The 21,476-nt window shown below is 51.2% G+C and overlaps 2 protein-coding genes and 1 long non-coding RNA gene across 13 annotated transcripts in view; 1 reads left to right on the top strand and 2 right to left on the bottom strand.

Annotated features, from left to right (window-relative positions):
- Nucleotides 1-442: 442 nt before the first annotated feature.
- On the bottom strand, nt 443-9,970 carry RPP40 (ribonuclease P/MRP subunit p40). Of its 10 annotated transcripts, none has more exons than XM_081521176.1 (8): nt 9,820-9,970; nt 7,853-7,997; nt 6,563-6,631; nt 5,810-5,902; nt 4,806-4,931; nt 2,420-2,675; nt 2,100-2,234; nt 443-988 (listed from the first exon to the last, which is right to left on the bottom strand). In XM_081521176.1, exons 1-8 carry the CDS (start codon nt 9,940-9,942, stop codon nt 790-792), a joined length of 1,146 nt encoding a protein of 381 aa, XP_081377302.1. In that variant the 5' UTR covers nt 9,943-9,970; the 3' UTR covers nt 443-789. The 10 variants fall into 10 exon arrangements, with proteins under 10 accessions (XP_081377302.1, XP_081377305.1, XP_081377306.1 ...); XM_081521179.1 differs by having other exon boundaries at nt 2,420-2,618; XM_081521180.1 differs by having other exon boundaries at nt 2,420-2,612.
- Nucleotides 9,971-10,237: 267 nt separating this feature from the next.
- Nucleotides 10,238-21,476, bottom strand: part of LYRM4 (LYR motif containing 4) — a 124,136-nt gene continuing 112,897 nt past the window's right edge. The window contains exons 5-7 of one of the 2 annotated variants that reach the window (XM_081521170.1): nt 15,083-15,341; nt 14,575-14,829; nt 10,238-12,708 (exon numbers count right to left, since the gene is read on the bottom strand). The gene's annotated coding sequence lies outside the window, so the exon portion shown is untranslated. Of the gene's footprint in view, nt 12,709-14,574; nt 14,830-15,082; nt 15,342-21,476 lie in introns of those variants that run through there. The other variant, XM_081521171.1, reaches the window with a different exon arrangement.
- On the top strand, nt 16,477-19,822 carry LOC145517868 (uncharacterized). The gene is made up of 2 exons (XR_014062419.1): nt 16,477-16,523; nt 17,578-19,822. It is a non-coding gene; the product is annotated as an uncharacterized LOC145517868 (long non-coding RNA).

Genomic DNA, 21,476 nt, shown 5'->3' with positions numbered 1-21,476 from the left:
GTATATATATGTATGTGTATTACGTATGGCTCAGATGGTAAAGCATCTGCCTGCAATGTGGGAGACCTGGGCTCAATCTCTGGGTTGGAAAGATCCCCTGCAAAAGGGAACGGCTACCCACTTCAGTATTCTGGCCTGGAGAATTCCATGCCAGAGGAGCCTGGTGGGCTACAGTCCATGGGGTCACACAGAATCGGACACGACTGAGCAACTGACACTTTCACTTTCTTCATATATATATATATTATATATGTTTTTTTCCAGATTCTCTTCCCTTATAAGTTACCATAACTTGCTTTTTAACAATATTCAGCACCTAAACATCCCTCCTGATGCACCAGCTGGATGACCTCAGCAGCTTATGCTCCCTCAAAGGACTGATGTGAGACTCAGGCGCGGTAACGCATGAACAGCAGTTAATGCAGGAACTGGCTCTGCTACGTATGATGTAAGGACTGTCTGTTGTTATTATATGAAAAAACTACAGTCACGGCACACATCTTATCCAACGGTCCCAGAACCCCGGGTCCCTGGCCACCCTGGCCCAAGGCAACAGGCAGTCGCCCACCCCCTGGGCTCACATGGACAAGGAGACACGGACTACGAGCTTCCGCTGGACAGCAAGCCCGGCTGCAGCCAGAGGAAGGGCCCGAGTGCAAAGCAGATGCTGGCGGGCGCTGATCTGAGCAATGCCACCGGCATCCGAGTCTGAGTGAACACACAGTCCTCACACCACCAGGAGAGATGACAGACAAACATCAACGAACGTGACTGTAAATTCCGTGCTTATTACGGCGGACAGTCGTCGTCTGCCCCCACAGCCATCTGAAGCCAGTAGTCCCGATTATTAAAGATCACGAAGTTGTATAAATGTTCTCCTCCCTTCTGAAAGCCGTGTTCATTTTCTCTCCAGGAAACAGGGCTGTCTGCAAAGCCTTGAACGGACAGCGTCACCCATGGGGCCAACTTTGGTTCATCAAAGTAGTGACTGAAAAAGACAGACACTTCTTAACAAACAGGGAGACTTAGGGATGGTCATATTTATCTTCTCTTTTACTTATTCAGGATAAGTGGTATTTCTGATGCTCCTATGAGGCTTCCACCTAAGTTTTTATTCATAAAAACTAGAAGACAGAAGAAATGCAACTCCTGGTGCTACGCTGTGAACTCGGTCAAGGCTCACCCCACGACGCACAGGACAACCTTCAGCGGCTCCTACCCGTACCGTGGAGGAGCACACACGGTTCAAAGGACAGAAAACCTCCACAAACTGTGTTAAGAACCATTTCCCCCTTTAAGAGTCCTGCTTTTGGGGGTTCTATGAACTGAAACACTGCAGAATATCAGGTTTCTCTTTTAAAATTCATCAAATTTTTGAAACCTCAATCTTCTTACTGAGGAAAATCAAAGCACAAAGCAATAAATGTGAAAAAGGGATGCTGGATTTAAAAAGGAAAAGCCTCAACAGTTACATCTTTGACATTTTCCAAGTGATGACTTAGGAGGCACCATGCTCACTTTAGAGTCTTCCCAGCACGGGACCGGGGTGGCCTGACGCCGGGTTTACATATCGCCTCCCGGAATGAAAGCTCAGTGGCGCTTTACACTACACAGCCTGCGGCACGTCATTGGTGTCCAGGGACTCACAGATGTTAGAGCTAGGCTGGATCTTAGGATGCGGATTCAGAGGTGGTCAACTCCTTTTCCCAACCATTTCAAAAAGTGAAACATTTTGCAGAACTCCAACACATAAAACAGATCAGAATATGTTCCGTGGAGCTCCGCTGTTTTCTTAAGTGATACTGTAACTCTGACTGCACTGAAACGGTCGGGGCGAGGCAGGGCAAGAAGAGCAAGCAGTTTGTTCTCAAGAAGCACAGTCCAGCTCTTCTCCTTCCCAAAGGACAAGGATGCGGCAACATCACCAGGGATAACTAATTACATCACGTAAGATGATGACCTTACTGCACGGGAACCCATGCAAGAGGGGGAAAAGAGTGTGCTGGAGGACTGTGGGACCTGGATCACGAGCACTGCCCCCAGAACATCACGGAGGTGCAGACAAGCAAGAAAGAATGAGCAACAAAAGGCGCTCTCACCACAGCTGCTCCAACAGGACACATATCCTCTCCGGAAGGATGAACCCAGTCACGGTGCACAAGGAAGCCTGGGCCACCACTGTGCTTGGCTGAGGACAGCAGTAGGTTGATACGAAATTATAAGGCTCATTATTTCTGTAAGAAAGAAAAAACACCTTTATATCCACCCCTTTCGGAGTACTAAACCCGTTAGAAACGAGAAGCCAGCCCCAGCCCGCAGGGACCCATTAGAAACGAGAAGCCAGCCCCAGCCCGCAGGGACCCATTAGAAACGAGAAGCCAGCCCCAGCCCACCGGGACCCGGGAGCCCTCGTACGCACAGGTCTGCGTGACCGAAGACGGCGCCCAGCCAGTCGAAGAGCTCGCGGGCGCTGCAGGCCGCCTCTGGCTCACCCCCGAGCAGGCCGCTCCGCAGCACCGGGCACCGCAGATCCCACGTCGTGCTCAGCGCTATTTTTGGCTGATGCTCCTGAATTCCGTAACCGGAAAAGTATGACATCATCGTGGATCCTTCTGCACCTTCAGACACACCAAATAAGGCCGCTTGAAGAGTCCCTGAGCCCACCCGGTTCCTGCCTGAGGGTTTCGGGAAGCAGGGAGGGTGAAGTCAGACCGAGGGCGCTGTACAAAGCTTTACTCAAAGTAAAACCATTTAAGTCGCTTCCACCTCCTAAAGCCAAAGTCATGTCAAATCCATCTTCCTGGAAAATCCGAATGCTTTCAGATTCAACCCACACTACCCTCATCATCTGCTCTACTAAGCAACTTTCAAGCTAGTGAGTAAAACCCAAGGCATTACTTATCTTCAATAAAATCAGTGAACTCTACGCACACAGAGAAAGGAGCTTATCTGCGCTTATCTGCACGCTCTTGAAAAAGGAAACAGAGGAGCTGAAGGGCAGAACCTCGGTCCAGCTTGTCCTCGAAACCCAGTAAGATCCAGTGGGTCCTGAAGGATCTTCTGGTGGCCTTGGAAGACAGAAGTAGTGACCCCCTGGAGCAGGGAGCAGGCTTGCTAACAGTCCAGCGTATTAGAAAGAATACCTCCCTCCCCCTCCCCTCCCTCCAGCGCAGAGATCAGCAGGCTCACTGCCCAGGATAAAAGGTCTGCACTCCGGAGGTTCCAGGCCGCCCCTTCTGTAAAGCTGCCCCCGCCTGAGCGGCCCCCACAGGAACCAGGACCCGGTGAACTGGCGCAGACGCTGACGCTCTGGCCGCGGCGGCTGCTGGGAGTAACTCGGTCCTCTGCTTCTGACCCAGGGGTCTCGTGTCTCCTGCCGGTGCCCAAGAGACGGTGCGGGCTAACTTCGTAGCTTGCAAGTAGGGCAAAAACCTCAGACCTTTCCCAGGTCTCAACAAGCCCCTAAAATACCTAGGAGCCTTAGAACACAGAGCTCTCCAGAACCCAACGCACAGGGAGGCCTTCCACAGACTGCAGGCCACTGAGATGCCAGCCTCTCGGCCCTGTGTCCACACCACACAGAAGCTGCACTGAGGTGCTGCGGAGCCAGGGTTCATGCAGGAGCCCTGCCGGACCCCGGGACCATGAGCTTCCCAGGGAGAGCAGCCCGAGGGGCCTACTTCCAAAACGGCCCCAGGGCTTTCCTCTTCTCCAGGAGAGAGCGCCCCATCACGGTAACCACCATGCCCTGATTCCTTATAGTCTTGGTTTGGGCCAAAGATAACGCTTCGAAAAGGAGTGAGGCACATGGTGGTTGTAAACAGATCAAAATGTATAGTGAACAACGTATCGTTCCAATCAAGTAGACGTTATGACAAATTTAATCTGACATTTAACGATATGCCTGATTATGACTCTGCAATGACAAGGAGGCAGTTTGTGTGCGTCACTAGAAATGTTATTTTAACACTTTCTGGCCAAGGCTGCTGGAGCTGAGCTGGAGGGAGGAAGGAGAGAAACGGGAAAGGTCAGCTGCTATGAGACCATCCTCCAGAGCTCTGGATGGACACGTAACCCGGGGAGAGGGAGCCAGATGGCTGCATGGCTGGACGATCCTGAACTACGCGGATGCCAGAGGGACTGAGCAGGTTCCTTAACAAAGCTTACAGGCTCCCTGCTATCCCAAAGCAGAGTGTCCCTACCAAACCTTTGGTTAGGTCGAAATGGCACAACGTGAAAAAGCAATCACCTTAAGACACAGCTTGCTAACAGATGCATGAAATACATCAAGATAAAGCACAGATGCTCACAGACCCAGTTCAAAGCTCTGACGGCGTAAGGCTAAGATGCTGAGTGCAGTTCTGGGGGAAGGAGCCTGGGGGTGCCCTCTCGCTCCTGGGGTGCCCACCACCTCCATGGAAGCTTGCTGCAAGACACATGCCGAGCACTATTTTCACTTTTTTGGGTAAAACTTAAGTAACATAAGGGCTTCCCTGCTGGCTCAGACACTAAAGAATCTGGCTTCAATGTGGGAGACCTAGGTTCGATCCCTGGGTCAGGAAGAACCCTGGAGAAGGGAATGGCTACCCACTCCAGTGTTCTGGCCTGGAGAATCCCATGGACAGAGGAGCCTGGCGGGCTATGGTCTGTGGGTGGCAAAGAAGTGGCGGATAGCTATATCCATGTAGGTACACAGCATCCCTGACCAGTGGCCTGAATCATCATGTCATCCTCACTAAGCCCCTGCAACTAACAACTAGATTTCAACACCACTGTATCGTTATTACACAATTTATTTTTCATACCTGTTTGATGCCACGCCAAAAGAAAATCAAACTTCAATGGCTTCTTCTCTTTGAAGGCCCAAGATACTCTCTTATACTTCTTAGAGTCCAGGTTAGAGGATAAATCCACCAGATCAATGGAAACAACTTTAAAAAATGGAGAGGAATAAATATTTCGTTCATACACACGCAGCTTGCACTGTGCAATACATGCTGGATTAAAAACATCAGGAGTTTTGGAAAATTCATGGAAGAAAAAAGTCACTTTGTCCTCCTTCCCCTCCCTTTGGTTTACCAAATCAAAACTCTGCTTTTGATGGGCATTTCAGCAATCGAGCTAATCGCAACAGGTGCTTTAAATTCACACTTTTCTCAGTCAAAGGCCAAGGGCAGAGAGCGTCTCTAATCAAGCCATACAGGTGGCAGCCGTGACCACCGACGTTCAGCAGACCGTCGGCACAGCTACATCTCAGTCATGGGTGATTTCTACTGGAATCATACCACTTTAAAATTAAAGGGAATTCTTTACTAAGACCAAGTTGGAGCAGATAAAAATGTGTATACGTAGACTGGGTAAACAACAGGGTCTGGAGTATTGCACAGGCAACTACAGTCAATATCCTGTGATAAACCATCATGAAAAAGAATACGAAAAACAATGTACACATATGTATAACTGAGTCACTCTGCTGTACAGCAGTAACTAACACAACGCTGCAAATCAACCACACTTCAATGCAAAATTAAAAAAAAAAAGAACAAGTTGGGTTCATTACTTCGAACTTGTGACCCGAAACATACATATCTAAGACCAGCTCCAAGTCCACGACCTTTGTGAGGCGCAGTCGCTACAGACACCTGGCTGCACAGCAGTCTCTCATCCTCTCTGATGAGGAATTTTAAAGACAAGAGAAAGCCACGCTGCTTCCTCACAAAGAGAACAGAAGCAGTTCACTCACGTGAACCTGAACCCGCTGAGACCACTGGCTTTTGTTAGACAGTGATGGGGAGAGCGCAGCACTCACTGAACCGCGTGGTCTTCCTGCCGGACTGAGACGGACGGCCCTGGAGCCCGGTTTCCTCGTAAGTGTCTTTATCCAGCGATAAAATTAACTTCCCTATAAATCAAGTAATAATTCCCATAAAGAGACATTAAACACAGAACATGTTCTCATGTTTTTGGTGTTAAAAAATAAAGTAAAAATATAACGTGTTCTCTAAGAGAAAGCAAGGTAAATTGAGCACTTAAATACCAATGCACATAAAGATCATTTTATAATACGAGTATATTATTTACCCATATATACCCTACTTATAAACGAGTATTACTTATAATTACATGTACAAACACATTTATTATAGTGAAACTAGAAATTATCTAACTTTTTATTAAAGAAAGAATATATTATGGTACACTCCTTTGGGATATTTTCAAGACATTAAAAATAGTAAATTAAAACTGTATTCACTGATATGGAACGATGTCTAGGATATAGATCTTGGGGAAAAGAAGAAAACTGAGAAACAATAGAGTGTGACATAATATACGTTTCTTTTTTAAAAGAACAACCTGCATGTGTGATTTTTAAATTCATAGAATGTGTCTAGAAGAATAAATACCTACCTGCTAATAAGAGTGCCTGCTAAGAACGGGAATGAGTCTGGGGGAGCCGGATGAAAGGGTGGACCATCACTTTACTCACACCTGTATGACTTGACTTTTTTCTTTTTTACAGTATGCATTTCCTTAAGAATGAAGGAAAAATGAGTGTGCTTACCATTTGGCAGCAGGGCAACAGTATTATCCTCATCAATATTTGTGTTGTATGTCAGCGCGTAGCACGAACCTGAAAGACAGCCCAGTGGAGAAATTAAGAAAAAAAAAAGTCACACCTGCAAAAAGTTAGTGGATTACTTTGACATGATAACCAATCTTCCAGGTTACAGGTCCCGCTCACTCAATAACCCTAAACCGGCCAAGGTGAAGGGGGGGACATGCAATGCCAGGCATAGCTCATCCACGTCCCCACCCAGGGCCTGTCTGTGCAGGCTGACTCCCACTGTGCAGCAAACGCGTGCACCTCTGCAGACGCTGGCAGAGAGGCACACCCCAGCGAGGCCGAGTTCCGGGTGAAGACTCAAACCTGCCAAGAACTTGGGTGAAGTCAAGAGAGCTGCTCGCTCTCCCTGCGCTTCAATTTCCTCACCTGTAAAATAGGGGCTGCAGGCCCATTTCACAGTGTTATTGCTGGGGTTACGTCGAGTCACCCATGTCAAAGTGCCTGCCGTGGCCTGTGCCCGCATCATTAGCAATTCGAGCATCCAACGTTTCTGTTTTTGGCTGCGCCACGGAGTTTGTGTCACCCTAGTTCCCTGACCAAGGACTAAACCCAGGCCCTGGGCAGTGAAAGCCTGGAGCCCTAACCACTGGGCCGCCAGGGAACTCCTCAGCATCGTTTCAAAACCGGTGAAAGGAATCATGTCGGTGAGACTGACAACAAGAGGCCAGTGGCTCTTGTGCAGTGATGCCTGCAGTGAGGGCGGACCCTTAAAGACGCTGGAATAGTTTCAAACAAGTGGCTCCCAGGAAGTACCTAGAATAAGCCAATCAACCCAGCAGACACAGATGGGATGGTGAGGGCTGCAGAGTCCAAGAGGAAGACGCCGGGCCCCAGTCAGCACCTGGCCGTGTGGATGGCAGTGTGGCCCCATCAGCAGACCAACATGCAGAGACAGCTGCTGTCGGCACTGCGGGGAGCAGTGTCCTTGCAGCCACGCCCGACGGCAGTGCATCTGAACACGGCACCGGAGAGCTTTTCTTCTCCACGAACCTTGTGTGACAACATCCCCACGGGACGCGTGTGGACCCGTGGAATCAGAAACCAAACCTAAGGACGCACAGAGCAGGCTGAGCTACTGAGGGGTGGAGGGAGGGCTGCGCACGCCTGACCTCACAGACGAGCTCCGTCTGTCTGATTCGAACAAGGCAGGGGCCCTCGAACAGCAGTGTGACCTCCCTTGCCTTCCACATCCCACCACGTGCACAGACACGGCGCGGTTTTTCTTACCTTTCTTGACAAAAGTACTGATGAATTCGTGTGTGATTAACTCATAAAGAGGTAAATCCTTCACAAAGTAATAGGGTCCAAATTCCATGACCAGATCTTTCAGTTCTTTTGACAGTATCCCACATTCAGGAATCAGAAAGGAAACCTATTGGAATATATATATATATAAACTTATTTTTTTATTAATAATAGAAGCATGGTTGACTTACACTATTATACTAGTTTCACATGTACAGCATGTGATTCATATATAATGAAGGCTACTAACCATTCCTCCACAGCTTTCAACAGAACTCTGAAATTAATTTACTAATCTCAGGAAAGAAATTCGACAATTCAAGCTTTCCATTTCTGAATTCAAGTGTACAGTATAGGAAAATTGAATGAAAAAATAATAATTTTAATGGGAAACTCTTGCTTGCGTTTTATCTTTTGAAAATAAGCAATATATTTGATGCCCTGTTCCTGTCACTACATTAATTAATTTTTAGGGACATACAGTACAAACGATGGCTTCCCTGGTGGCTCAGTGGTAAAGAATCTGCCTGCCAATGCAAGAGACCCAGGTTTCATCCTTGGATCAGGAAGATCCCCTGGAAAAGGAAACAGCAACCCACTCCAGTACTCTTGCCTGGGAAATCCCACGGACAGAAGGAGCCTGGTGGGCTATAGTCCAGGGGGTCACAAACAGTCAGACACGAGTTAGGGACTCAACAACAAGTGAATATCCCCAGATCTGTGTTTCCTGGTACCAGGCTGGAATCAGAGGAACTGTCCCTTAGGGCATAAGGAATTTAGAGACACTGGTTATTAAGAGGCTGCATGGAAGCAGAAGTCAGCTGGGTGTTCCTACTGTCCTGACAGGAAAGCTCTGCTCGTGGGACGGGCCGACACGATGCACCTCCCAGACGGCTGTCTGTGATGAGCTCTCCATCCAGAGATGTTCACCCTGACAGGTTTCAAGCGGTGCCCGGCTGCTCCACACCTTGAAAAAGGCCACTCTCCCAAAGCGGGGACACCAGAGTGTCGCGGAGGGGCCGGGGTCACCACTTGTGTCTGAGGCACTGGCCAGCGAGGCCTGAGTTGAGATTAGGCTGATCAAACTGAAGGTGTGAGAGGCTTCACGCACTTCCATTTCAAGGTCTAGTCTGGAGTCCTCCCCACTTTCAAGGGTCGGTGATGCCTTCCCAGTAGACACCGCCCGGGGCTCGGGGTGTCTCCTCCTCTCAGCAGGTCCAGTAACTAACCCCACTGACGCCTCAGCCGCGAAAAAGGCCCCGGGGCGGGCGACGCTTCCAGGAAACACCGGCAAACATCGCTGTGGGCAAGGCCACCGAGGCGAATTGCTGCCACAAGCTGCCCAAATGCCGCCCTGGCGCTCTGGGTGGACAAGGCGGAGGGCAGCGGGCAGAAGGAAGAGCTTCTCAGAGATCAAACTAGCGCCCGTAAGCGGTTCAGAGAAGCAAGCAGCTCCCGGGCGGGACTGGGCTCGACGATCCGGAGAGGCGCGTCAGCGCGCGGCGGGCGCAGGAAGCCCGCGGCGGGGAAAGAACGCTGCCGTCCCGCCCCGGCCCCGCCCCTTCCTCCGCCTTCTGGTCCCGCCCCTCCCCGTCTGGCCCCGCCCCCGACCCGGGCCGCCCTCGTCTCCCGGCCCCGCCTCCGGGACGCAGCACGCCTGGGGCGGGGCTAAGCCACAGTTAGGGACCAGAGGCCCCGTGAACCTGCCCCGCCCTCCGACGGTGGGGCACCGCCCCCGCACCGGTGCACCCTGGGACTTGTGGTCCTGAAGCGAGCAAACACACGCCCCTGGAGCCAAGAAGAGACTACAGCTCCCAGCATGCCGAGCGAGGGCCCCGCCCCTACATGCGACGAGGGCGGGCCCCCGGGGCAGTGCCCGGCACCCCCCCAGCCTCCCACTTCCGCGGGAGAGAGGGTGCGCGATCCGCGGACCCAGGGCCAGGACTCACCCTGTAATTGTGATAGTGCGTCTCCACGATATGCCGGTGGCGCGACTTGTCATGGCCGAAGTTGGACTTCTCGCAGACTAGCAGGTGCCGGGGCACCTCTCGCAGGCGGCGCAGCGTGGCCATGCTCTCCTCACGCAGACCCTGCCGGCTCGGCTCGCCCCGCCCCTTCCCTCGCCCCGCCCCCACCCCGTGGGCGTGCGCAGTGCTGGCTGGGCGCACGTGCGGAGGCGGCCCGGGTAGGGGCGGGGCTAGCCGGGGGCGGAGCTAGGCCTCCGGAACTTCAGCCGAAGCTCTCTGATGGGTACAGGAAAGGTGCACTGCCTGGAATGAACTCTCTCGAGCCAGGGTTCAACCCCTGGTTGGGGAAATGAAGATCTCACAAGCCGGCGCAACCAAAAAAAAAGAAAAGAAAGAAAAATAGCCTTTTGGAAACAATTTTAATAATTTGTTGCTATTGGAAGTTATAGTGATAATTCGTTTTTCCATCTAATCTTTCTGACCAACTCCAACTACTATACTACTACACACTTCTCAAACTGGAGTCTGCACAGCCCAATTCTATGCAGAGAGGATGCAAAGCAACAGAGTATTTGGTACAACGTTCTGGAGCATCAATTTTACTATAAGATTGGAAGAATAGAAGTTAAATAATTTAGAAGATGCATGGATGCGTGTGTACTCAGTCGTGTCCAACTCTTTTGCAACCCCATGGACTGTAGCCTGCCAGGCTCCTCTGTCTGTGGGATTTCCCAGTCAAGAATACTGAACTGGGTAGCCATTGCCTTCCCCAGGGATCTTCCTAACCCAGAGATCGAACCCACATCTCTTGAATTGTAGGTGGATTCTTTACCACTAAGCCACCTGGGAAGCCCAATTTAGAAGATAAGTATGTGTAAGTCGGGGTTTTCCCAAGTGGTGCTAGTGGTCAAGAATCCACCTAGCAATGCAGGAGACACAAGAGGAGGGTTCAGCCCCCTAAAGGAGGAGATGGCAGCCCGCTCCGTCACGTGTAAATCTAATCCAAAACTAAGAGACAGGTTTCACCATTACTCCTGTGCCTCAAATGTCAGATTACCTCTGCAAATACTCTAAGGGACACCAATCTTCCATTATTTTAAATAGGAAGAATGATAAAGGAATAGCAAATTGATCACAAAACTACCAATTTCCTAAATCACAATAAGGCACTTAGATACAACTTAAAAATATCATATTAGAATGTAGATGCTTAAGGCATTGCTTCATGGGCACCACCCAAGTCAGTAGGCAGTGGCCTCTCTTAGACCTGCAACGTCAGAGGTGGGCCTCTCCTTGGTTGGTACTCCAAAGCTGCAAAGTGACTGCTGTGCTTCTAATGGTCTACGTGTGAAAGCAACATGAAGCTCTTCCAACAAGCCATTTAGGTTAAAATGTTGCATTAACTTTTGAAGGCTCAGTGTAACTTCTATATGTGTAAACTTCAGCTTTTCTCCACAATACTTCATCAAAATGGCTCTGTAGCCCCTCCCCACTGTCTCCAGTCTACAACCACTGCTGGCCACCTTCCTCTCTTTCTGGTCACTGCCAGTCTCAGCCTCCCAACTGTCTTGCCCTCCTACAGTCAGCATCCAGACTGATCTCTTGAATATATGAACAACATGACATATGTCTAGGGCCCAGCCTCTACACCCGTCTGCCCCACACACCGATTAACAGTAAAGAGACGCTTCTTTATGACTTGCTGGGTTCTGGGCACATAATAAATACGTGTGAATGCCTCTCCAACCAGTTACTGCCCCTGGAGGACAAGGGGCATACTCTATTCACCTTTCCAGCTCTCGCACCATTCAAGCACACACTAACTGCCCCATAAATACGTTTGTTTAATAAATACTTATTATCCATATTTCCATACCCAAATCCTAACATTCCATCAGGAGTCAAAACATTAATGGCTTGGATAAATGAACTTGCATGTGAATACAGGAGGACTGGCCCGGGGGAGGGGCTGGTCCAGGTTGAGGTGGGTTTGCAGCAGACAGCCAGGCAGTCAGCCCGAAGGCCTCGCTCCCCGTCTGCTCTCCAGCTCGTGAGGAGAGCAGAGGAGCCACCGCCCTCCTGTCTGGCCTGGATCAGGCTCCTCCTGAAGCTGGGGCTCTGGCCCTCGTGTGCTCGAGGCCTGTAGGGCACAGCCCCTCGGGCTGAACAGGACTCCGCCCAGGCTCAGCGATTCCAGCACTCTGGACAGCTCCATTTTCTTCCAGGTGTTGAGGGTAGAGTTTGGGATCAGGACCCTGTCCCGCTTGTGCAGAGAAGGACTCGGGGGCCTGCAGACAAGCTGACTCACAAGGAGCTCTGAGGAGTGCTGCCCAGTGTCGCCGGTGGTCTCAGCTCTCCCACGACTGGACTGTCGAGAGACACAAAGTCACAACCAGAGGCCGCAACCTGAGCCTGGGAGGCTGCAGAGCCCGAGGTTTAGGGCACAAGCCCACAGGCCTGGGAAGGATGCAGCTGTGGGTGGGTGGGCCGAGGGCGGGGGCTTCCCATAGACAATGCAGCCCTCCAGCTGGGCTGTCCTGTGGCCCAGGAGCCCGGGTGGTCATCACTTGGTCAGGCTCAGGCCATCCGTGAGTCCTGGACTGTTCCCACGTGCAGCCCATGCACAGCACTGACTCAGACTGCTGGTCCTTGTAGTCGGGAAGGGGGTGTCTCCTTTGGTTTTTGTTTGTCTGAGAAAGTATATGTCGCTTCACTTTTGAAGGATAATTTCACTGGATTCTAAGTTGAAGAGATTTTTCAGTTTTGCTTGCATGATTTGTGAGATGTCAGATGGAATTTTATCCCTGTCCCTCTGGGGGTAAGGTGTTTGTTTCCTCTGCTTTTTTCAAGTCAGTCTTTTCCTTGATTTTTCTGCAGTTAGAATATAACATGTCTTAGTGTAGGTTTGTTTATTTTTTTGGTATTTGCCTGCATAGTGCTCTCTGAGCTTCCTGGATCTGTGGTTTGGTGTTTATCATTAATTGGGGGAAATTCTCAGCCATTATTACTTCAAATATTTCTTCTGTTCCTTTCTCTTTTCCTTCTGATAGTGCTATTATTTGTATGTTACACCTTTTGTAGTTGTCTCACAGTTACATTATTTTCTATTTTAGGCATCCCTTTTGATTCTTTCTTAGTTTCCATCTCTGCTTGTATTACCCACCTTTTCTCACAAGTGGGCTTCCCTGGTGGCTCAGCTGGTGAAGAATCCACCTGCAATGCGGGAGATCTGGGTTCAGTCCCTGGGTTGGGAAGATCCCCTGGAGAAGGGAACAGCTACCCACTCCAGTATTCTGGCCTGCACAGTCCATGTGGTCGCAGAGTCGGACACGACTGAGCGAGTTCTCTCAGGTCATCCACTTTCTCAGTTAGGGCCCTTAGCATGTTAATCATAGTTATTTTAATTCCTGGGCCAATAATGCTGCAGTTTCCGCCATATCAGAGTCTGGCTCTGATGCTTGCTCTGTCTCTTCAAGTTGTGTTTTTTCCCTTTGTAGTATACTTTGTAACTTTTTGTTGAAAGATGGGACAGGCTGTCCTGGGTATAAGTAAACATGCTTTTAGTGTGAGGCTTGTTTGTGTGGCTGGAAGTTAAGCTGTGTTTGCTCTCTGCTGCAGCAGGAGGTGTGGGAGGCTGAATTTCCCTCTGTCCTTGTTTTCCCGCCCCGCATCCTCTCTGGGTTCTCCTCGAGTTTTTCTCTTAGATAAGGCTCTCGGTTCTTCCCACTGTCACCTGTGCTTGACGTGGTGCCCTTCGGTGTGGTGGTGAAACGTCTGTTAGGCCTCTCAGTGGGGCTGTGCCCGGGTCTGCGAGTTGCTCCACCCCACCCCCGCCCCCACTCGGGTGAGACGGGAGGGCTAGGAGGGGCTGCAGCCGGCGCTTTCCCTCCCTCAGGACTGTGCTGCTGCTGCTGCTGCTAAGTCGCTTCAGTCGTGTCCGACTCTGTGTGACCCCAGAGACGGCAGCCCACCAGGGTCCCTCGTCCCTGGGATTCTCCAGGCAAGAATACTGGAGGGGGTTGCCATTTCCTTCTCCAGGGGATCTTCCCAACCCAGGGACTGAACTCACATCTCCCCTGTCTCCTGCACTGCAGGCAGATTCTTTACCACTAGCGCCACCTGGAGGCCAGGAAGTGAACATACCTTCTAGGACATGGGATTATTATTTTTAAAAAATACTAAAAAATGAAATAGTTCAGGGAGTTGAAGCTGGATAAGGGCTCAGGGCCGGGGCAATGGGATGATCCAGAAGGATGGGATGGGGAGGGAGGTGGGTGGGGGGTCCAGGAAGGGGAACACATGTAAACCCATGGCTGATTCATGTCAATGTATGGCAAAAACTATTACAATATTGTAAAGTAATTAGCCCCCAATTAAAATAAATAAATTTATAAAAAAAAAAAAGAGAGAGAGAGAGAAGCTGTGAGTCAGGGCAGAATCAAGAGTGGAAACCAGGCCAGTGGAATTCACTCCTGTGCCCTTTTCGCTGGGTGTGCCTCACTGTAGGTCCAGACCCAGAATGCCACCTGGGGTTTCGGTCACTGGGGCTTAAACCCTGGGGTCAGGGGTAGGGAAGATGATTCAAATAGTGAAGAGGCTGGACCAGCTCTAAAATTTTCCTCCAGTAACTACCTGTCTGTCTGCCTGCTGTGTACGCAGAGCCTGGCTACAAATACAAGTTTAGAGAAAAGAGAGAACCCCTGTACTAGTGGGGCACACAGGCTGGAAACCACTCACCATCAGTGTCAAGTAGAGCACAGGTACAGGTGAGCACAGGAACAGGGGAGCGCAGGCACAGGTGAGCGCAGGCACAGGTGAGCACTGGTACAGGGGAGTGCAGGCACAGGTGAGCGCAGGCACAGGTGAGCACTGGTACAGGGGAGCACTGCTACAGGTTAGCGTAGGAACAGGTGAGCGCAGGCACAGGTGAGCGCAGGTACAGGGGAGCACAGGTACAGGGGAGCACAGGCACAGGTAAGCGCAGGGCCCTGTCTGGGATTGGAGGGGTGGGGAAGAGTGGTTGAGGGCCAGCTGCTGGAAGGCAGGAAGGTGCCCGATCGGGATGGTGGCCTGGGCCATCTCCGTGACAGCAGCCAAGTTGACACCTCAAGATGACTGCCGCCTCTGCCCACGGGCCAGCCCGCCGCGGAAGTCCCACACGAGGCAGCATGCCCGGGGCCCTCCCGGCACATGGGCACCCTCCCCTCCCGTGACTCTCGACTTGTGTTTCACCATCTGGACCTACCTCGCTCCAGGCCTCTGCTGTCCACACGGGTGACACTTCTGGGTCCAGGGACTGGACTGCTCCGTCTCGAGCCCCAGCGCCCACCTGTCACCAACTGTACTCCTTCAAAAGCTCCAGAACCAAAGGGCAGTGGCGGGAACGCCCGTCAGGCAACGGAGGGAGCCCCCATGCCAAGCGGAAGCTGCTGGCTATGATGCCCTACGGGTCAGTGATGGTCTTGCCGTTTTGGGTAACACCTCGAGGGCATTCTCTTCCTTTTCTTGTATAAAAAGGAAACCGGGAATCAGATAACTGGATGCCAGAGGGCAGGTGGGCTCAGCAAACTCTCCTTTAAGGCCTTACAGTCTATGTAGTCCTATTCTTCCCATAAGATTGGCTTGGGTTGTTACTCTTTAGTAAAACATACAGAGGTTTGACCCAAACAGAAATCTGGAATCCAGTTATAGCAATAACCAGCTAGCCCGAGAAAAATATGACAGTTGGTGCTGAGTTTTGGGTTTGGGAAAACCTGGGACATTATGAAGTCTATCTGGACCTTGGTGGAGCTCTGGTTCTGATATCAGATGCCCTAAATATGGAATCTGGTTTTGGGCAAACTGCAATTTTTCTTGGACGTTATGTCCCTTTAAGGCTAAAAGCCCTAGCGACTGGAGGCAGACTGGAGGCAGTCTTCCTGTGCGGAGGCTTGAGAAGGAGAGCAGAGAGGCAACTTCATCCACATGTTGCAACACAGCAGAGCCTCTGGGGAACTTGGTACTGGACAGGTCAGCCTCTAGGATTTGTCAGAAACAGGAAAGCAGTAAATCCTGCGGCATTACTGTCCAGATGAGTTGTTTTTCTCCCCAAGTAGAGGCAAAAAGGTACTTGCTAGGGACTTCCCTGGTGGTCCAGTGGCTAAGACTCCACGCTCCCAGTGCAGGGGGCCGGGGTTCAATCCCTAGTCAGGGAACTAGGTCCCACATGCCACACCTAAGAGTTTGCAGGCTGCAACTAAAGAACCCCATGCTGCAGTGACGATCGAAGATCCCGTGTGCTGCAACTCGGATCTGGTGCAGCAAGCTGGATAAATAAATATTAAACAAACAACAAAAAGCAGGCTTTGGGAAAGTCCTAGGAATGGCCTGATGATGTCACTGAATGATCGCCCGGGTCCGATCATATAAATTAATGCCCAGGTCTCCCAGTTGTAATCCTAGAGACCCAGGATCTTGCCAGTTCATGGCAGACTGAATGCTGAGGCTGGCTTCACTGACAAGCATGTGAACTAGCTGATATAAGCCTGAGAAATCAGGCGGATAGGTTTGCATGACTGTACAAAATTCCTCAGCAGATGTGTGAGTGAGGTCTTCGGTTACTTTAGGAGAGTCTTTGGCTGTGGCTCACAACTGAGCTTTAGTCCATGGAGCATAAAAACAGGTTCAGCCTCTGGGTCCTCAGAAGCGTAAGTTTAAAAGGACAGGGTCTGACCAGATGAGAGGAAACGGGAAGCTGGGCAAGAGAATGAGTGTGAGGGTGTAGAGGGGGGCCGGGGGTAGGGACCGAGAGGGGGCGATGGTGCTGGGGGCTGAGCCGAGACAAACAAGCTGGGAAGCAGGGCCTGAGGCTTCAGGAGCCGCTTTATCTTTGTCTGTTTGCCTCCGTGAATCTTAACATCTCATATTACACAGGGGCAGTTTTAGGCTCCTGACAACATTTGGAAGCCTCAAAATACCAATAGAAATAGGTGTTCCATTCAGTTCTGGAAATTTTAGAGGAATCGTTGTCCAATTCAGTTTTAAGAAAATAAGTTTGGGCTGGGGTAGCCCCCATGTCTGGGGCCACCATGGAGACGGCCCTGGGTGGCCAGGGGCTGGGTCCCTGCTCCTGCTGTGCTAAACGGACTCTGGTCAGGTGAGTCCATTTAGTTAGAAACGTGCATGAGGAAGGTCATGGTTCAAGACATAATATCAGACAGGTACTAGGAGGCTATTCGTAGAAGGGAGCTATTGGTAAGTGACCTCTCCTCCTCCCGAGTAGCCCATTGGACACCTTCCAACCTGGGGGGACTTATCTTTCCGTGTCATATCTTTTTGCCTTTTTATACTGTTCATGGGGTTCTCGTGGCAAGAATACTGGAGTGGTTTGCCATTCTCTCCTCCAGCCAACTCACTGGAAGAGACCCTGATACAAGGAAAGATTGAGGGCAAAAGGAAAAGAGGGTGGCAAAGGATGAGACAGTTGGATAGCATCACCAACTCAATGGACATGAACTTGGGCAGACTCCGGGAGATAGTGATGGACAGGGGGGCCTGGTGGGATAGAGTCCATGGGGTCACAAAGAATCGGACACAAATTATCAACTGAATAACAACAACAACAAAGTAGGAGGGAGGGGCACCCTCAAAGTATTCGGATAAGGAGGATCCAGTTCCTCAGAGGTGATTTTTGGTTTGTTTGGCAGAGAGGGGTAAGTGGCTAATTTTTTTTTTTTTTTTTTTTTGCCGCTTGGCTTGCAGGATCTCAGTCCCTCAGGGAGGGGTTGAACTCAGGCTCTTGGAAGAGAAAGCGCTGGATCCTAACCACTAGACCACCAGGGAACTCCCGAGAGTCGTTTTCAAACAGCCTAAACAGCTCAAACAGCCCACAGGCCCAAGACCAGCAGTTCTAAGGGGGCAGTCTGGTCCCAGAGGAGCTGGGGTGAAGGTGTGTTCCAAAGTCGCCGTCCGAAGGCAAGCAGTGCCAGCTGGATCGGCTTGATCTCAAATCAGACCAAAGTGCCAAATGAGTCCTCGCACGCAGAACAAGACCTTGACCAGAGAGGACAAAGCTTTAGCAAACGTCCTGACTAAAACCTGGAGAGCTTGAAAACGCAAAGAAGATGGGCTCAGGAGAAAAACGCACCTTCAGAATCCAGGGTCCTCGAGAAAAGCAGTGAGTGACGATGAGCTCAGGGTGGGAACTGCACCAATCTGCTCAGCAGCCAGGGGTCTTCTCTGGACCCCGCACGGGCCGCCCAAAGGTTGGCCAAAAGTGGAAAGTCTGCCAGGTATTTCCCAGCAAAGACGAGTCTACTCAGCATCAGCAGAAAATCGCAACTGCAAGTTTCAAGCCTAGTGGCCATGCGCAGGCCACTGCAGGCAGGGAAAGCAGCTTTCGTAGAGGGAAGAGGAAGGTGCGCGGCCTTAGTAGACGGAGCCCCCAGCTTCTCATTGGCTGGTCCTCACCAGACTGTCGGCGCCTTCCACGTGTGCGCGCTGGCCTTGCAGGGGTGAGAGCTCCCCCTGCTGGTCTCCCGACTCTGTGTGACTGAGGTTTCCGTTCATGGATAACCCACATAGTGTTTATCCGCGGGTCAGCAGGTGGCCATCAGGGGTGCTTCCACCGGGGGCTACTATGATCGGTGCTGCTTGGACATTCCTGTGCCAGGTTCTGTGTGGACAGAGGTTCCCTTCTCTTGGGTATCCTGTCATCTCTCAGTAAGACTAGTGAATAAGCTCAGACATTTCCAGTTTTTCCTCCATTAGGCTTTATCCTCCCAATCTACTCTTCAACCTAACACTAGAGTCTTTTAATTTACTAAAAAAATTTTTGGGGGGCCATGCTGCGAGGCATGTGGGATTTACTTCCCCAACCGGGGGTTGAACCCAGGCCCTGGAATTGGGAGTGAGGAGTCTTAACCCCTGAACCACTAGGGAAGTCCTAGAGTCTTTCAAAAATGTAAATCTTTCAGGTGTGTAAATCAGATCATGCTGAGCCTGTATTTAAAACCTTTCCATAACTTCCCACTGCACTGGAAAAAAAAGCAAACAAACAGCAAAAACCTCAGTGGGGCCTACCACTCCAACCTCACCACTCAGGGTGGGCCTGGGTGGGTGCAAACACCCCCGGAGTTGTTTCCCCAACTCGATTTTAGGTAAACTGAGGCTCGAGGCTCCGGGCCCGCAGCATGTGCAGTTGCCATCTGTGCTTCTTTCCTGTCCCCTGAGCCTCTGCTCTGGAGCTCAGACAGGAGCGGCCATGCCGCCCCATTACATCCGCCGCCTCCCCTGGGGTCTTGCCTGAAAGTTCCAGCCGCAGGAGCCCAGCCTGCTAAGAGCTGAAAGGGGCCTCGGGGAGAGTCGCATCTGGTGATCCCCTGGGAGCGAGGTCTGCCGGGCATGCAGGGCATGGAGCTCAGTGGACAAGGCTCCGTAGGGTGTGTTTTTGTTTTGTGAGACAAAAGTATCTCCTGCCGTATCAATCAACAAGAAATGCCACAGCCATCAGGGATTTCTGGTCTCCAAGTGTAAATGAGGGCTCCCAAACTTCGATCTAGCGGCTGCTGCCACCCCCTACCCCCACCCCCACCACAAGGAGGTTGCTGAGGAGCTGGGGGAGTGCACGAAGGAGCCAAGGAGCCGCCCGCAACGTCTGCCAGTCCTTAAGGTGAACTGGAAACAGGATTTGGCCCCAGGCAGCTGAGGTGCATGTGAAAGGAATGGATTCAGTGAGCCCAGAGGCTTGCATCGTCCCATACACAGGACACTAAATTCCTTTAATTTGATATCTGATCACTGATGTTCAGACTCCTGCTCCCTTTGTTGTCAACTTGTATATAGCCCGACTCCCCGACCCACCTCCTTGGAGCAGTTTTCTCAGAGATACTGAGATGCTGTCTCCTGGGCTTGGAGTTCTAAACATTGACACCAAATAACTCTCCTTTGGGGTTGTGACTATATTTTTTTAGTCAACAGTTTGAATAAAACCATTGAAAGAAAACCAGAATTTGAGAACAAATTGATTGAATCAAACCCTTTTCATCGGCAGAAGGGGAAACCGAGGCCAAGGCAACCCAAGCTCTCGCTGCTCCTACCCATGCGGGGGCCCAGTGCACCCCAGCCTCCCAGGTCGGACGCCTGGGGCCAGGCCGGGCGGTGAGCCCAGCAAGGAACTCTGGGGCCAGAGAAAGAAAAGAAAGAAAGAGAGAAAGAGAGAGAAAGAGAGAGAGAGAGAAAGAAAGAAAGAAAGAAAAGAAAGAAGGAGGGAGGGAGGGAAGAAAGAAGGAAAGAAGGAAAGAAAGAAAGAGACAGAAAGAAAGGGGTAAGTTGTGTCTGACTCTTGCGACCCCATGGACTGTAGTCCACCAGGCTCCTCTGTCCATGGGATTCTTTCTCCAGGCAAGAACACTGGAGTGGGTTGCCATATCCTTCTCCAGAGGATCTTCCCGACCCAGGGATCAAACCCAAGTCTCCAGCATTGCAGGCAGATTCTTTACCAACTGAGCTACCCAGGAAGCCCACGGGAAGCCCCCAGAGGCAGGAGAAGGACCAGTTAAAAGACAGATGGACAAACACTCTAGAGAAAGTCGGCCGCAAGCGTTCTGTCCGAGGTGGTAACAGACTGGGGCTGCCCGTCGGGGTCCGGGGGGCAGAGGGACCAGGGGACCCTTGCAGAGGACTTGCCTGCAGGCGCAGGCAGGAAGTGCTGGCCCCAGACTGTCCGCATGCAGCGGCCACGTGACGAGGCTGCGAGGGAAGCTGGGGGAGGGGCCCCAGGAATGAACTCCACTAGAAGGAACAGAGGGGGTGCGTGTGAGAGCCCAGAGGGGCTCTGCCCAACCAGCCTGGGAGCAGCAGCTGCTGGGGTCCGGCTGCCAGTTTTCAAGCCAGTTAAGGAGCTGTGTTGCCGCCGGGAGGAAGCATGTCTGTCTGCTGAGTCCGGGCTCAGACCGGAACCTCTGGGGACAGAACTGAAGGCTCTAATCCATGCCCTCAGAGTTAAAAATAAAAAGCAGCAGACTGCTAGGACTGCGATTTTGGACTACCGCGGGGTGTGGGTGTGGGGGAGCCGCGCTGTTTCCACGGCAGCACGCTTTTCTTTCCCTTTGCATTGCCTCCAGCATGAGGCCCCCTGTCCCGAAGTTATCCATTGGCTGACCTGTCTGCCAAAAGTGACACTGGGCATGACGTTGCTGCTTTCCAAAACAGAGAAGCCAAGATCACTCTGGCTGAGAGCCCTGGTTCCCCTTCTTAAACCTGAAACGGTCTTAAGACAATTAAGTCTTAAGTCTTAATTGAACACAAGCGAAGGGAGAAAAGGCTGTAGGATAAAGCAGAGAACACAGCCAAGCCACCCCTGCTGGTCATTCTGCAATCCAGAGGCCAAACCACTGTCTGCTAGCTGTTGACGTTCCGTCCAGTTTGTTTGGCGTCATGTAGATGTTTGCTCAGAAAACAGTGCCCACTTTCCTTGGAGCCTGAGATCAGACAGGATGGTCAGGAAGGAGAAGAAATCTGAGCATTCCATGCCAGCCTTCTCTCCTCCCACAACATGAAAGCCAGGGATGCTTTGTCCGCTTTTCCATAAAAACTGGGTAGCAGCCAGTTTGTCCCTGGATAGAGTTTATGAAAACACACATCTCAGTTCAATGTGGTCC

The sequence above is a fragment of the Giraffa tippelskirchi genome, chromosome 8, assembly GCF_054371585.1.
Source record: "Giraffa tippelskirchi isolate mGirTip1 chromosome 8, T2T-mGirTip1v1.2.pri, whole genome shotgun sequence".
NCBI lineage: Eukaryota > Metazoa > Chordata > Mammalia > Artiodactyla > Giraffidae > Giraffa > Giraffa tippelskirchi.
This window is presented reverse-complemented; position numbering and strand designations above follow the sequence as displayed.

Coding starts and splice junctions, on each gene's coding strand:
- RPP40 (XM_081521176.1), bottom strand. CDS start 9,942: ATGGCCACGCTGCGCCGCCTGCGAGAGGTGCCCCGGCACCTGCTAGTC. Junction 4,932..5,809: donor CAGGAAGACCACGCGGTTCA/GTGAGTGCTGCG, acceptor CATTTTTTAAAG/TTGTTTCCATTGATCTGGTG. Junction 2,676..4,805: donor TTTGGCGTGGCATCAAACAG/GTATGAAAAATA, acceptor CGAAACCCTCAG/GCAGGAACCGGGTGGGCTCA.